Raw genomic sequence first — 17,160 nt, forward strand, 5'->3', positions numbered from 1 at the left:
TTTTGCCTATATTGCAAATGCTCCTAGAAAGAAGTGTGAAAAATTTGGCTCTTCAAATCATCTAACTCACCTTTGTAAAAAGGTTGTTAGCCAGCCAACTAAAGGAGCTTGCAAATACAATGAAGCTAATGCTAATGATCCATATTCATTATGTGACAAGTTTGACTGCATTCCTTGCAACATGAAGGTAATGAAGAGTTGCCATAAACTGAGAGTAGATCTTAAAGAATCAAGAAATTAGTCTACTTCAGAAGGAAAACATGTAAAACAATCACTGAATTATGTTTCTTCTAAAATTACTCATTCTACTTCTCCTGAAAAAGTTACCAAGAAGAAACTACCCAACACTGCTTAGGTTTCCAAACATACTTAAAACTCATTGTGTGCAGGGAAAGTGAAGGAAGTCATCTGGTTCATAGACAGTGGATGTTCCAGGCATATGACTGGTGATAAAGCCCTGATATCACAATTTGAGGGGAAAGCTGGCCCATTTGTGATCTTTGGAGACAACAGTAAAGGATTCAAAATGGGATATGGCAAGAATGTTTTGAAAATGTTGTCTTTGATTAATGAAGCACTGGTAGCTGATCTTGAAGTAAGTCTTTTCAGAATTAGCATACTGTAGACAATGGTCTCAAGTCTTATTCTACAAGGAGAATGCATTGTTATCAGCAAGAAAATTGGTGAAGTTGCTCTTAAGGAAACAAGGAAAGGAAGCTTGTTTGTTGAAAATTTTGACTCAACAAATAAGATTGGTATTTGTTACTTCTACACCAAGGTATCCGGATAAAGAAACAAGCTTGCTCTAGTTGAAGTGTGTGAAGTTTGTCAGACTAAAGAAATGAAGAAACTACCCAACAAGAGATCATAGCAAATGGAAGCTCATCTCATACACCTGAGTTTGATTGCACAGCCTCAGGGGGAGAAAGAGGATCTTCAGATACTGGAAGGAAGCTCAACTTGAAATCATGACATTTTAAGGGAATCATTTGTGGAGTTGTTGGTTTCACAGATACAAATTCTGTCTTTCTAAGACCTGTATCCTGTTTTAGCATTAAAACTTCTTGCACCATCATAAAAACAACTAGCTGAAATTTTTACTAAACCTTTGGATGAAGAAACTTTCACTAGACTTGTAAGTGAGATTAGTTTGCTCAATTCTTCATCCTAAGGCAAGAACTCAGCTAATATTGTGCAGCAGATTAATCTCCAGTAAATCGAAATTAATTTGATTAAATTGGAAATTAACTGAAATATGAATTATAAATATTTCAGAAATCTCTGTATATTTGTCTTTCAAATTCATTTAACTTGGAATTTTCAAATTCTGAGTAAACTGCTTAAGTGTTAATTTATATCCTTAATATGTAAAATTAACTCAAGGCAGAATTACAATAACCAAAAGTATCTAGCAAACTGAGTTCTCGATAAGTATATGTTGACTTCTCGATAAGTCATTTTAGGACTTCTCGATTGAGTCCTCGATAAGTCAACTCACTGACTTCTCGAGTGACTTCTCGATAGGTTTAAAATGACTTATCGACAAGTCCTTGCAGAGTTCTCTAATAATATTCATTCACAGAGTTCTCTACAAGTACAATTCTTGACTTATCAATAACTCAGAACTGAAATAATTTAAACTGATAAATTATTTTGGTAAATTACTTTAGAAAAATTTATTCTAATTTTATTTTGAATTTATTCAAGTAAAAGTTAGAATTAATTCAGTCCACTTTTAGACAAACTGGGTATTTATTTGATATTTCGACAAGTCAAGGTTGAGTTCTCTATAAGAGTAATTTAAAATGACTTCTCAACATGTACTTCACTTCTTTAAATGACTTCTCGATAGACAACTCCAAATGTCTATTTTTGAGTTCTCGACAAGTCATCTTCTTTTACTATAAATACCCAGACTTCTCGATACATACATACTTACAGCTTTCAATATATAACTATTTTCTCTCGTTTTTCACTCTTTCTCATAAATATTTCCTACCCATTCATTCTCATCAATCAACTATGGCTCAAAATGTTGCTAGGGCATCTATCCCGGAGAAAGGAACTAATTATCTTGATTTTACTGATGCAAACCAAGCTCCTGATAGTTTCAAGGGGTTTGTAAAACTGCTATCTAAATCCTATCTTGCAGGTGCCTTGACTGCAAATCCAGTACTGTATCTAGATATGCTGCATGATTTCTGGACTACAGCTATAGTGAGGACTAATGTCAACAACAATTCTCTCTCTCTGATGGTGACATGCACAATTGGGGGCCAACAAATAGAATTCAATGATCAAGATGTGAATAGAGCTTTGGGGATGCCAACTGAGAATATGGTGGAGGTGCCAACTCCTGAGGAGCTGACTGAGTTTATGGACTTCATTAATTATGGTGGGAGAATCAACCTGTCAAGCTTAAACAGAACCAATCTAAGGAAGGAGTGGTCATTCATCTTTGACTCTGTAGTAAGGGCCTTTACTTGCAGAAAAACTGGATATGACAATATCTCAAGTGTTGTGCAAAAGCTGGTGTATTCAATTGCCCACAACAGACACCTAAATGTTGGTCTACTGATCCTGGAAGAACTTGCAACCAGGCTGAGTATTCCCCTAACGGCTAGAGGTAAGGAAATATTCTTTCCTAGATTTATTATGTCCACTTTAAATAATAAAGTAGCTGACATACATTTGTTGAATGGTATAGATAGTACTAAGATAGGCAATTGTAAGCAAGTGTCCAAGATAATATTTGGATCACTTACTACAAAGAATAAGGTCAGTGTAAGTCTGAAAATCACTCCATTTATGTTGGAAAGATTTAGGACTTATCCTTATCCTTTTCCTGACATGAGATCAAAAGCACAATCTAGTACAGCTATGATTCCTGAATCTGTGGAAGTACAAACACAGGATTACCAATAGGGATCTTCCCAAACTGCAACCATTCTTTCACAACCTTTAGAAGCTAGGAAACCAACTACCTCATCTTCTCAAAAAGGTGAGGTCAGTAAAAAGAACATAAAGGGGATAAACCTAGTTGTGCTAAATGAGAGTGGTGAGGAGAAAGCTGAAAGAGTACCATCTCTGGTCAAAAGATCCAAAAGAAGTAAAAAAACTGAGATAACCACTCTATCTTCCTCTACATCCTCCCAAAAGGATGCAGTTGTAAAAACAACCAGGAGCGAGTCTGCACAGCCTGCACAAGAAGTAATTCAAGTGTATGGTAGGAGAAACAAGGAATGCACTCACTGTGAGAACACATCTTTTGAAGCTCCCTCATCTATTCAGGGGGAGCTGCCAACACTCACAACTGAGCAACAATTTCTTCTATTTAATATTTCTTATATTCCAATTCCACTTGACTCCATTTCTCAAGTGCATCAAAAATCAAGTGACTTAGCTCAAGAAGCTTTGCTCACCACCCAGACACTTCATTCAGATGGTAAGAGGCTACATGCTGGGGTAGACCTTGATGACATCATCACAAATATGGGGGGTTCATCAGTCTTTACTAAAGACCCCATGGATATTTTTAATGAACCTTCATGTGCAAAACAGTCCTCACAGACTGAAAGGTTTAAGGGTAGTACTCCTGAGGGGGAGCTATATAAATCCAAGAGCCAGTGTGTTGCAAGTCACAGAAGGGTTTGAGGCTGGTGCACATGGCAGTAACCCAGTCAAATCCCCTCCAATTCAATTGAAGGTTCCCACTACAAGTGGAGGACAACACACTGTCATAACCATAGAGAAATCTGTGAGTCAAACTGTGATCTCAGTCACAGGAGTTTCTGATGAACCATCAAGCTCTCAACCTCAACAACCTCATATACTATCTCAGTGGCTACAAGAATCTGCCTCTCAACTAACCCCTGTAGATGATCTACTAGTAGAACATATCTCTGGATTAGCTAACATCTCACAGCATCTTTTAACTTCAAACATGAGCAACCAAGATTATCAAGCCATTATGCTTGCTTATAATGAAGAAGTTGAGGAGCAAAAAGAGAAAATTGTCAATGATGCGGAGCCAGATAGAAATGTAGATGCATGGCTGTCTGAGGACTTTGCCTTGAAATGAATCAAGTTTTGGCCAGATTTAGAGAAGAGTATGTTACTATTCTGAGCAGCAATGCAAAAGACTTGAGTCCAGAAGCTCTCTATGATGCCATTACAGATGTATATAAAGCTCAGCTCAAAGCATTTCATCTGTTTGGTAAGGCTCTTAAAATCAAGCTCACTGGTCATGAAGACAGAATCAGAAAACTGGTGAATGAGAAAATGGATATGATCATACCATCTCAAGAGCAGATCTCTTCGAAATTCAAGCATTTTTCTGAGCAAATGGCTAGGATGGATCTTGCCTCTATTGAGAAGGAAGTCAAAAATCTCAAACTATCCTTCACAAATCTCCATACAATGATCCAGCAACAAATTACTCACTCAAATGAGACAAAGGTTCAGCTGGATCAACTTCACCAGAGCAGATATAAACCTTCAGCATTGCTGATGGAAGGGATCAAAGAGGCTGTAGGAGAAAACTTTGGCACATCTAGCAGCTCTTATCATCCTGGATCCACCTCAACAAATCTGCAAATTCAGTCTCTACAGGATCAAGTCACAGCATTGCAAGACTCCAACTCCTCTCTCACTGTACAAGTTCAGGCTTTGACATCTCCTGTCAAGAGCCAACAAATAGACATCCAAACTCTGGTGGACTCCCATAAGCATCTTCAAATGCAAAATTTCATAGCCTTAGGAGCCATCATGGTTAAACTCAACATACCACTATCTTCCTTGCCTGAACAAGTAAGACCTGAAATCCCTACTCCCCTTCTCATGTCTGTCAACAAGACTAAGGGAGAGATAAAGGCTAGGTTGGCACAGTCATGGTCATCTCAATAATTCGAAAGTGCTGAAGAGAGTTTAAATCGAAAAATTGATATTGGAATGGAGAGACTTTTTAAGGCAGCTGAGGGTCTCGGTCAAAGCAGAGAATTTGATGAACTGCTTAAGGCACTCAGAGTTTCTCTTAATAATAATTTCTTCACCTACAAGAAAGCATTGGACAGGAAAATAAATTCAATAAGAGTGATCTTGGTAACTAAAGACAATTTCAAGAAAAGAAGGATAGTGGTCAACATCAATGACTCAGGGGTAGACAGATGTATGCAGATGTCCCGAAACTATCTTATCTCTAGGAGGGCATCTGAATTAGATGTTTTGATAAACAAAGTCAAAACTGTGATTCATGAAGGTACTCTCTTGCTAACAGAATTGAAGAATGCACAAGTAGCTACTTTCCCAAAAGCTTATATACAGCTTAGCAAGGGAGTGGCATACATTTGTTCGACTACCAAATATTTCAAACATTTTCAAGTTCCTAAACAGTGTGTCATGGCAAACAAAAGGATCATCATGACTCTTAAAACTGAGCTGAAAGTAAAAAGGAACAAGACTGTTGAAGATGAGGAGATGATAAAGTTATTGAGAAGATATATGGATAATGCAGAAGCAAACTTGCCCAAAACAAAAATCAACAAAGATGATTTAGATGATGATGAGCTGAAGAAAGATGATCAAAATTCTTCTGGCCTAAATTCAAGTCAATCTTCTAAGCCATCTGGAAGCAGGGGTGGAGAGAAGAAGGGGGATGATAAAAAAGATGAGGACACGAGGAGAAAAAGGGAAAGGAAGAGCAGAAAACCTCATGATAATTCAAAAACTCAAACAACCCTAAATATCCAAATACAACCACCTCACATCTCAACTCAACTCACAACATCAACGGTCTCTAACATCAAATCTTCCCATATGCCTAAGCCAAAATTTCTTTACAGACAAACTGCCAACTCCTTCCTAAAAATTCCAATCACCTCAAGCCTCATAAACTTCAAAAAAATAACAACCCTACCTTTAGCCAAACCTTCACTAAAATTCAATCTCAAATTTTTGGGAAGAAAGCCTAAGAAAGTCAAGCCAGTAAAGGAAGTGGAAGTCGCTGAAAGGGCCATCTGTAATTGCTTCAAAGAATCTGACTTTCTACCTCTAAATTGGTGCATCACAGATGAAGATCATTTCCAAAATTCAGCTGAGGAAATCATCAAAGTCTGGGTTGTATCACTGAGAGAAGTCAGAGTCTATTTTAAGGATGGTACATTCACTCTTCTAAACAAAAACTTAATGGATTCTTTAACTCCTGCAGAAATTAAGAGAGTGTTAAGTTTGTTAAAAGGCAAGGACACTGTTACAAGGACTTGGAGATCATCTTTGGTTGAATGGTTGATTGAAAGGGAGGAAACAAAAAGAAGAGATAAGGCTGAAGCTGAAGAAAGAAGAAGGAAACATGATGAAGAAATAGATATGTTTATAAAAATATCAGAAGAGTTAAAAGCAAAAGGATTGAGCAGAATTTCTAAAGATGGTAGATTTCTAAACATTAAAGTTGGTGAATTCTCAAGATTCAGATTAGAGTATCTGAATCAAGGATACCCTAAGGTAGCAAGGCAAAAGCTTGTGGAAGCTCTAAGTGGAACACTCATCATAGATTAACTTGAAATTCTTGATCACTTGAAGGATAAAATTAGAGAGGAAGCAGATATAAAAACTGTCTTTACCTGATTCCTATAATCCTGGAACTTGGTGAATCTTATGTTGTACAAGTTGTAATTTTATCAAGCTTTATGTTTTAATCTTATCTTCCATCATTTTTAAACTTGGGGTTAGTCTTATTAACAGGCATGAATTTGTGTGAAGCAATCTTCTCACAAATTGGGGGAGATTATTGTAAAAGACATGCATGTACTTTAACAAGACCAAGACAACTTGTCAACCCTAAGTAAGTTGTATTGTTATCTAAATTTGTATTATGTACTTGTAACACTTAAAGTCTGTAAAAATGCAAAGGAGCATACTGGAGTCTTTTTTCTAAAATAGTATCAATCCTAAGAATTCTATCTGGAAGAAGATTAAGAAGATCATGCCTCAGATGAATTTTGAAGAAGCTTGGAGTTGAATAAATCTGTTTGGAGAAAAATGTTCTAAATCAAGATCTCTACAAGTCACAGATTTAATGTTATAGAGAAGTCATTCGAGAACTCCATAATGACTTATCGAGAAGTCATTCAAACTCCAAAGAGTACCGACGGATAAGCAACATCTACTCGACGGATGAGCTATATATATCCACTCGATGGATGAATAACATCTACTCGAAGGATGAGCAATATCTACTCAACGGATAAGTAATATCCACCGGGAGTAGAGAAGTCAGGAAAGCTACTCGAGAACTCAAAAAGATATCGAGAAGTCATTCCTTCACTAGAGAACTCAGAGTTATCGACATGTCTATATCCATTCGAGAACTCAGAGATATCTACAAGTCAAGTGAAGTTATGAAGACTAGAGATCTCGATGAGCTGAAGACCTCTACAATCCAAACTCATTATGGAGTACTAGAGATCTCGATAAGCCTTAATACTTATCGAGATGTCAAGTGTTCAAATGAATCAAACTGGAGATCTCGAAGTACAATCTCAAAGTACAGAATTGCAGATTAGTTTAATATCCAAGATAAACAATCAACAAACAATCCAACAGCTGGATTGACAAGTCTACAAAAAGCAGCTTGAAGAGTGTGCAAGATCAATGGCAAAGATTAACTGACAGAGGAAGATTAAAGTAAACACGGGATGCTAAAGATATGCTAAGCCAGATATGGAAGATTTGCTTTTCTATAAATAGAAATGACAAGTGACAGTTTAGAAAAGCTAATAGCATGTTTATTATCCACTGTGTAAACCAGCAGTTAACTAAGCTATAAAGTTAACAATGGTCCTCTAGTTAGAAGTAACAATTTAGATCAAAAAAAATTCTTGTAACACTCTCAAGAAGAAACTGAGCTCTTTAACTTAAAAGAGCTTAGAAATTTTGTAGCTTAGAAATTTTGTAGCAAAGCAACTTAATTTTTAATACAAAAACTAAGTGAGTTTTGAAGATCTGTGTTCTTTATTTTATGCATGTTTAATTTCTGCACGAACATTTTTTTATACAAGATTTAATTTATTTTGTTCAACCATTATCTTTCAAGAAAAGCCCAAAAATCAGAAAACACATTCACCCCCCTGTGTGTGATTCATTACCTAATAAACTTTATGCATACAATTACTAATTTTGTTTTGCAAACATGATACAAAACTCCTTATCCTGTCAACAAAGTGGTTGAGCACGTGTCCCCCTTGCAAGAGGTCACGAGTTCAACTACTGGTGTGTGCGTGTGTGTGCTTAATTTAAAAAAAAACTCCTTATCCTGGCATAAAAAAAACCTCCTTATCCTCGCTCTTGAAAGCTTAAAAGAATCTTATAGCATGAGACTCATCAAGGATAAAATGTTATTTCCTTTCCCGGCTTGGCCATTTTCCAAAAATAATTGATATCATTCTTGCGAGGCACGACATTCCCAGTATGTAGAGCAGGCTCAAAATGTTTCCTGGAAGTTGCAATGAATAAATGGTAAATCCACATGACAAAGACATGTAATTGATAGAATATATGTTTTTATATTTTTTAGATGATTTTATGTTCATATTAATTATGTTTTGCACTGATTTAGATATTTATTTAATAGGTTTTGATATTTTATCGTTGGATACAATGGAATTCTAGACCTGGAAGGATTTGGAGAAAAAAGTTCTATTAGGGAATGAAAATAGAGGAAAATTCATATTATTTGGCTAAACGGGCTGCCAATACTGTTTGGGTCGCATCTAAAGATCCGAAAGTCCGATTTTGATGATCTCACAGTCCACGCTAAATCCACGAAATTCTTTTTAATTCAGATATGGTCCAGTAAGGAGAATCCAATTGGAGCAGCCCAGAAACTGCAGTAAACAAACATCTACGAATTTTTATACCGAATTCTACTCGGTCTAGAACTCTCACTTGTATTTGATTAGAATAAAAAATAACTTTATTATTAGAATAGACTTCAGCTTTTTATTATTAGCTAGTAAGATAGATACATATGTTCGTAATATACAATATACAGAGCAATATACAGAGCTAGGACTTTGGGTTTCTTCATCTCTTTCATATCTTACACTTGGATTTTTGTGTGTTCTTCGTTAATATAAGTTTGAGGTACTTTTTATCTTCTTGCTTTTATTAGCATATGTTTTACATGACTGTATACATAATTTTTGTTGCTCTTACTACTAGCATGAGTGAGCAATTTAATTCTAGCATGAGTGACTTTTAAGTGATATGTTTAAATACTTAGAAGGGTGTATTCAATCAAGATTTTAAAGGATTTTTCTAGATTCTTGAAATCAAGAGGTATTCAATTTCAATTTTAAAAAATCTTTTAAAATCTGATGGTATTCGATAGAGATTAAAAAAGTCTTTTAAAATCTGAGTGTATTCAATTTTGATTTTAAAAAGTTTACTGAAATCTGGCGGTATTCAATTTGGATTTTTAAAAATCCATCAAAATCTGATGGTATTCAAAATTTCGTGAATTTTTTTAATTTGATAAAGTGGTGGATTTTGATGGATTTGCTAGTTCATTTTTAATCTTTTGAAATTTCTTTAAAATACATGAGATTTTGAAGTACTTCAAAAAAAAACTTCACAAAACTCTGCAAGATTTTTTTATTAACTCCGTCAAAAATTCACGAACAAGTAAAATCAACGAAAATCTTTTAAAATCCATAGATTATTATCAATCCTTTAAAATTTGAAATGAATACACCCCCATTAATCTATGTAATTGGCCAATATCATAGATTATTTGTATGTGATGGGTTCATAATATTGCATATTGTTAATACCTATTTTATGTCCGTTTTCGTAATTTTATTAATAAATAAATTATTTTACTTTGTTTTGTAGGAAAGTAAATAAAATCAGAATTTGAGTTGAAAAAAGTGCAAATAAGGAAGGAGGAGGACTATTCTAGAAGTCAAAGAAATTGGATGATAAATATACTTATTGGAGAAGAAGAATGATTTATTTTAAGAATCCTACTTGTATTCAAATACCCAAACCCTCATATTTTCCCTATATATATGGTCTCCCCTCTTGTATTTACACATCCAACACTCAAGACATCCCAACACACCCAATTAGTTATTTGTTTTGATACACAAACCCTCATATTTTCCCTATATATATGGTCTCCCCTCTTGTATTTACACGTATTGTATTTACACATCCAACACTCAAGACATCCCAACACACCCAATTAGTTATTTGTTTTGTACATCATTTTATCATGTGTAGCTGAATTTGTTCCCTAGGATGCAGATGAAGTTAATCATGTGTAGCTGAATTTGTTCCCTAGGATGCAGATGAAGTTAATTTAATTGCTTTGATATATTCTCGTTCCTATTATTTGATTCCCATGACCGGATTTATTTTTTATCTCCGTGAAGTTTTGATGAGTTATTGTTATATAACAAATTTCATAGTATATGCTTGTCTCGTTAATTAAAATTTATTTGTGAAGAAAAGATAATTGATTTTAGGACGAGTTGATATTAATTGTGATTGATTACCAGATTTGGATTCCTGGGTTTTCCATATTATTTGATCTATTTGTTAATTAAGTTAATTATCTAGTTCGTCTGATTTATATTGTTAGGGTTTTGAAAATTCATAGTCTAGGTGGATCGACCTGTATTTGCTACAATTAACTTATGTGCATTTGCAGTTATTTTACACATCAAATTTTTTTTATACAATAGGGGTAATAGTTCTGGAGATTTTACTCACTACAGGCACACATGCGATAGCAGAATTGAAAGTGAAAGCGGAAACATCATTGGATTTCTGAAAGTGTTAATACTTAGAAAAAATTAACTTTAACTCTAATTACTTGACCCACTGAATTGCTAAATTTTTGTGATTAGTTTTGTGTGAATATGGTGAACCTGCATCGCCCTAGACCTTTTGGTTAATTGATTTAAAAACATATTTAATATGCATAGTTAGTTAAAAACCTTCAATATTCATTTTACTCTCGGAAATAATTCATAATAACTAAACTGAAATTTTTGAAATTTGTCTACTTGTGGATACGACCTGCACTTGCCATTTTGTATTAACAATAGACACCGTGCGCACGGTTAGATAAAAATTAACACATCAATAATATATTCTGAATAGTACTGATCTAATCGAGCAATGATGTCAGCGGTAAATCTTGACATGGATTTCACCTGAACACAATTGCTGAGTTCTATCAATGGTAGCAGAACATCAAAATGAAGGCCACCTGCCAACTTGATGCAAAAGTAATAACCATGCCAGCCAACGCCAAAACTATACTTTGAACCACCTGTCAATGTGCATATCTAACTGAAGCACACACAAAGGCTGAATTTGCAAATAGGCTTACAGTCTTGCAGCAATAGCTCTACCTTTTTCAATCACCTTTCCACAAGGAATCACTGCAATCAAATCGAATATGCTTCAATATGTTTTGTACTAGATTATTCTTCTCTTCCAATTAATTTATAAATTTAACAACAATTTGCATGATTCAAGGAGTTAAACGTATATATATTTGTAAGAACTTTATGTTTGAGGTTTATCATGATATTAGGAATTACAGATACCTTGGTCATTAACTCATTGCCATCCCTCTACTAAAATAGAATAGAGGTTTAGAATCAACATTTTTAGTATGCCCCTCTTTTTCACTTGATTTATATTTTCAAAATGGCAAGTAGAAAGACTTCCCTTGTGAAACCAAAATCAACTGGTGAAAGATGAACCGCCACAACTGGTGAAAGAAGTTTAATTGTGTTTGTGCAAAAACATCTGCAACAAAGAACACATTGAAAGAGTATCATTATATTACATAGAACCTGGGATAAAATATAAACATTAATTAAAAAACATCAGTGAACAAAATACCTCTTGAAATTGTTCTATTTTGCAGTCATGACATCCTTCTCACATATGTTGGGATCAAAAAGCCCAAAGGCAATATATCAGTAAGAGATAATAGTTTCAAAGAGTACAGACGTGAAGAGTATAATTTACCAAGTAACTAGTAAACAAAAGCTCTCAGGTTGCCACGGGAGTAGAAGAGTGAGAGGATTATGCTAGTTTTTAGCGGGGAATTTAACCTGTTAAGCAGCGCAACACAGTATATACATAACACGTGTTTATGGATTGGATTATACCTGGCTTCGACTCATTCCACTTTGCAAGGAAAGCAGACGCTTCTCGGCATCTTTTAGATACATCTGCAACACATCTTTTCAAAGTTCAAGCGTACTTACTTTCTAAGTATTGATATCTGACAATTAACAAGATACATATCATTCTTTATGCGCTTACGGGTGAAGAAAGTTTTGAAACATTCCTTCCTGTGGATTGGAGACTGGTCATTCTGGAAGCCTCTTTGGGGTCTCCATAACTGATGTTTTTTTTCTTCTTAACTACTGGAGAGCTTTCAAATGACATATCATCTTGTCTCCCTCGGGTCCTTTCACAATATATTAAACTATTTGAAGAAAGAAATGAGCATGTACCTGAGAATCCAGTTCAGTCGCAGAGTGGAATGCAGATATAACTTCATGAAGATTTCATCCAAGCAATGATTGACGGGTTTTTCTACATCCATATGATCTATTAAAGTGAAAGTAGATCGGTATTGCTCATCCAACTCTCTGCGCTTTTCCTTCCAGACTTCTGAACCCTCCCCCCGCAGGAGGGCACGTACGGTAACGAGGGGGGTTCGCGTCTATACGTGTTCAAACTTAGCAGTTAGGTACTTGGGGTTTACATCCACACACGCCGCAACTTTCTCGTTGTAACCTTATAAGACATCACAACAAATTCTAAATTCTAAATAATCAAAGTTGAACAAAAGAGATTTGCAGTTTGCATTGCGTTTCTAGGTCCTAGAAGTCGTAGCCTCAGATGAGTGATGATAGTCACATTTTTAAAGTTGGACTGGTACCACTTACAGTAAATCAAGCAAGTCTTTTCTGGTTTTAGCTGTACTGTCCCCTTATCGTGGCCATTTTTGGTTAAATGCTCAGAAAGATCTTCTAGAAAAGCTAAACCCTGTGGTTTCCTGCCACTCCTCTATGGCTAAACTATCAGTGTGAATTTATCTAACTGAATAGGCAAGACCATTCTAACCTCTGCTTCTCTTCTCTTCATGTCTCTTGCTTAAACATCAAAAGAAACAAGTGCCTGAAAACAAAGATATCTACCATGCAGTGACAATTAGTAGCTTAGACATCTCATCCAAGGAAGTATATAGGTTAAATATCAGATAATCATAAGCCTTCTTCTCACAAATATCTAAGATAATTGATCACTTACTCTTTCATACTATGTTGTGCAGCAGGCTGTCTTATAACTGCCATTTCCAAGATACAACATAGAATTTTAACGTTTTGTACACTGAAGTTGTACATCATGATAACCTAGCTGAATTTAGTCGCATATAAAACCAAAGTATGGCTTTTTCTTGTTTGACTCAACGTAATGAACCCAAATGCTTGGGTCATTACGTGGTGATGTAAGACAAGGTTGGGGAAGGGATAAACAAGGGGATAAAAGCCTATCTCCGCAGAGAATCAGCAAAAACACACAATAAATCCTCAAATTTAATTCATAATTCAACTCTATTCAATCAAAAAGATAACAATTGCTTATGTATAACTCCTAAGACTTTATGAAGAAGTAACTTGGAGACTAAATAAAATCAAAGATATAAGAAACAAATTCTTTTAATATTAACTTATACCTTTAATTATCTACAACCAAATATATATTTATTTTTTAAAATATTTCTAACTAGATAATATAATTACTAAATAAGAACATACTTACATTTAAATAATATTATAAAGTTATTAACAACTAATTTAACTATTTTATGCTCCGGTGGAGTTTTGACTAGCAGATGCAAAAAAATACACAGATACACTTGTAATGTATGCCACACAGCACAGCCACATGCAAGTAAGGTTATAGTAACTAGACTTTACAACTTGATCATCTAGCAATTTAATTTAGAACTGCAATATCAAAAAAGCAGGAAAACCACGATCAACATTACCCTAATTAATTTACAATATATGATTCTACATAACAAGGATATGCTTCTATTCAAATAAAATGAATTGGAAATAATATACAGCCCCACCATTTCAACATTGGATAATTGCTGGGTTTTGTAGCCTTTTTGCAGTATTGAAGTCTTCCATTCTTTAAAATTCATAAGCCTCAGTTTTTTCCAAGAAGCAGATTTAACACTCATTCTGATACAGAACAGTTTAAGTTAACTCATCAAGTAGTTCAAACACAGACACTAACTTTCTTTCTCTGCATATTAAATCTATCACAAGACTCCATGAATGAGGCTCTGGTTTAAATCCCATGTTCATCATTCCAAACAATATTTTGGTTGCATCTGCTGCCCTGCCGGCTTTACACAGTTGTGCAAGCAATTCATTTGAAGTAGCAAAGTGCGGCACAAAACCCCTGCTCAGCATCATGCCCAACAATCCAGATGCCTTTCCTAGCTCTCCTTCCTTGCACAAAGAATTTAATACAATTCTATAACTTGCTTTATTCAGAAAAATGCCCTTGAGTGGTAGTCTCTCGAGCATCTCTAGAGCCTCATCAAATCTATTTTGGCTGCATAATCCCCCTAGTATAACATTAAAGATCACAGTATCAGTTCTGCATTCTTCCTGTTTCATCTCTTCCAGCACCTCAATAGCTTCATCAATTGCACCAGATCGACACATACAAGTAATCAAAGTTGTATAACAAATTTTATCAGGTTTCAAACCAGCAATCTTTATCTCATCAAAAACTTCCTTAACATCCTTAAACCTACCCTCCTTCAAAAACCCATTCATTAACGTCGAGTAATTAATTATATTCGGAAAACATCCATTCTTCCTCATAAACTCAAATATCTTCATAGCTCGATCAACTTTCCCATTTTGACAAAACCCCGTAATCAAAACATTATAAGTTAAAGCATCAGGCAATATCTGATCTTTCGACACCATTTCCTCAAACAAGTCAAACGCATCTTGAAGCCTACCATTAACACAAAGACCATTCATCAAAGTCGAGTACGTAATCAAATTAGGGAACGAAACATCCGCCTTCTTCATCTCCTCCACAACTTCAAAAGCGGACTCAAGATTCCCCCTTTTACAATGATGCTTAACCAAGATATTAAAAATACACGTATTCGCCACGAAACTACAATCTTTCTTAACATTCAGCAAAAAAGTCCTAGCTAAATCAACCTGATTAGCCTCAACAAGAAGATTCAAACACCAACTAATCGCTTTCAACGAAGGCTTATCTCTAACAATCAACTCAATACAATCAAACATCTCAACAACTTTATAAAACATCAACGATTTAGCATAATGGGTCATCAAATTAACAAAAATACCTTCATTAAACCGACAAGTTTCGTACTTCATTTGATAAATAATGCCGTCAACAGCATTGAATTTCTTGAAAAATGCGAGTTTGTGAAGAATGACAGCGTAAGTAGCGTTGTTGTGATTGAACCCTTTTTGGGTGGAGACTTTGTTGAAAATGTCAAGGGCTTTTTGGGGGTTTCTTTCGTTTTTGATTAGAGTGAGCGCTGTTTCGTGGGAAATGAATTTGGGTTTTCTTGAAGGGTTTTTGATTAATGGTGGGTCTGGGGTGGTTTTTGAAGTGGGTTTTAAGAATCGAAGAGGAGATATCCATGGAAGATTTGAAGATGGGTTTGATGGAGATGAAGCTGAATAACAGCGAGCGCAGAGTTTGATTGAGCTCATGACAAACTGATTTTCATTCAACTTTTACACACACCAAATGAATATTTACCACTTAATCACACAACTTTGATCATTTTAACCGCATACAAGTCAAATATATGACAATAAAAAAGAAAGGAGGGAGGGAGGAGCAGACAGTTCGTCGACATATAAGCAATTAGCAAAAATTGTAGCCTTCTTAAATTATTAAATTCGTTAAATTTTTCGTCAGGTACTGGAATATAATAAATGTAATTTTTCTATTACATTATGAACATTCAAAATTAATTAAATATATTTTACCATTTCAGCTCCGTTGAATTTATCTTGGTCAAGTTTTTGTTATATTTTTATTACTTATGATATATTTGATGTTTCAGGCCGAAAAACTTTTATCAAATCCAATTCTAAGTCTGAATTTATACTTCAATAAATCTCAAGATTGAATTCGAGTTTTTATTTAAGGTTTAGCTATTAGTATTATCCTAGCTCGAATAGTATGGCCGAGGCTGTATAGAATTTGCCAACGAGGTTTTTCGAGGTTAAGTGATGCATGTTTGAAAAATTTTAGAATTTATTAATAAGTGATGATAAGTAGATGAATATTTAGTATAAGTGTTTACTTATAAGCAGTATTTTAAAAATCGACCGATTAACCGATTAATCGGTCAATTAATCGGAGTTCGGATGGGTTTTTAGAAAATCGCTCAAAAGTCGGGCAGTTCGGGAAAAATCGGTCGAATCGAGTCAAAAATCGGTCGAATCGGTCAAAGTTTGAAATTATTGAAAAAAATATTTAAAAAAAAAATTAAAGTTTTTTAAAAATAACATTTAACATTTAAAAATTAATAATAATAATAATATATTAATATATTGACTTTTTTACATTCAGAAACAATCGTATATTCTTATATTCATAAATCTTCTATATAAATCTCTAATTGAATTACTCATAAATCTCAACACTCATCTCGCTTGATTCATCGATTAACAATCTCAAGTTATTTTAAATTTATTCAACAATGATTCCATCTTTCATATTTGTATTGTTTTGTCGTATCCTCACTCGATTTATTTTAAATCTTAAAATTTGAACTAGTATGTAGTAATAGTCTGGATGAGTAGTCAGCAATAATTAATTAGTATAAACCATTTAACTATCAATTATGTATTAGTGATGGTGGTTTTTTTTGTAAATTTTAAAATTTAAACATTAATATTGAATTAATAATATATGGTTTTATTTTTGTAAATTTTATGAAAGGTTAGTGACATTTAAATAGAATTATTTACTATTATTTATTAAATAAATTATTTCCGATTAATCACCGATTATCCAATTAATCACTGAAAGATCACT

The 17,160-nt window shown here is 34.4% G+C and overlaps 1 protein-coding gene across 1 annotated transcript; it reads right to left on the bottom strand.

Annotated features, from left to right (window-relative positions):
- Positions 1-14,057: 14,057 nt before the first annotated feature.
- On the bottom strand, positions 14,058-16,045 carry LOC141668079 (uncharacterized). Its single transcript, XM_074474772.1, has one exon. It carries the CDS (start codon positions 15,819-15,821, stop codon positions 14,301-14,303), a length of 1,521 nt encoding a protein of 506 aa, XP_074330873.1. The 5' UTR covers positions 15,822-16,045; the 3' UTR covers positions 14,058-14,300.
- Positions 16,046-17,160: the final 1,115 nt, after the last annotated feature.

This window comes from Apium graveolens, chromosome 1 (assembly GCF_009905375.1).
Source record: "Apium graveolens cultivar Ventura chromosome 1, ASM990537v1, whole genome shotgun sequence".
NCBI lineage: Eukaryota > Viridiplantae > Streptophyta > Magnoliopsida > Apiales > Apiaceae > Apium > Apium graveolens.

What these genes read in the sequence shown, in the direction of transcription:
- LOC141668079 (XM_074474772.1), bottom strand. Translation starts at nt 15,821, where the DNA reads ATGAGCTCAATCAAACTCTGCGCTCGCTGTTATTCAGCTTCATCTCCA.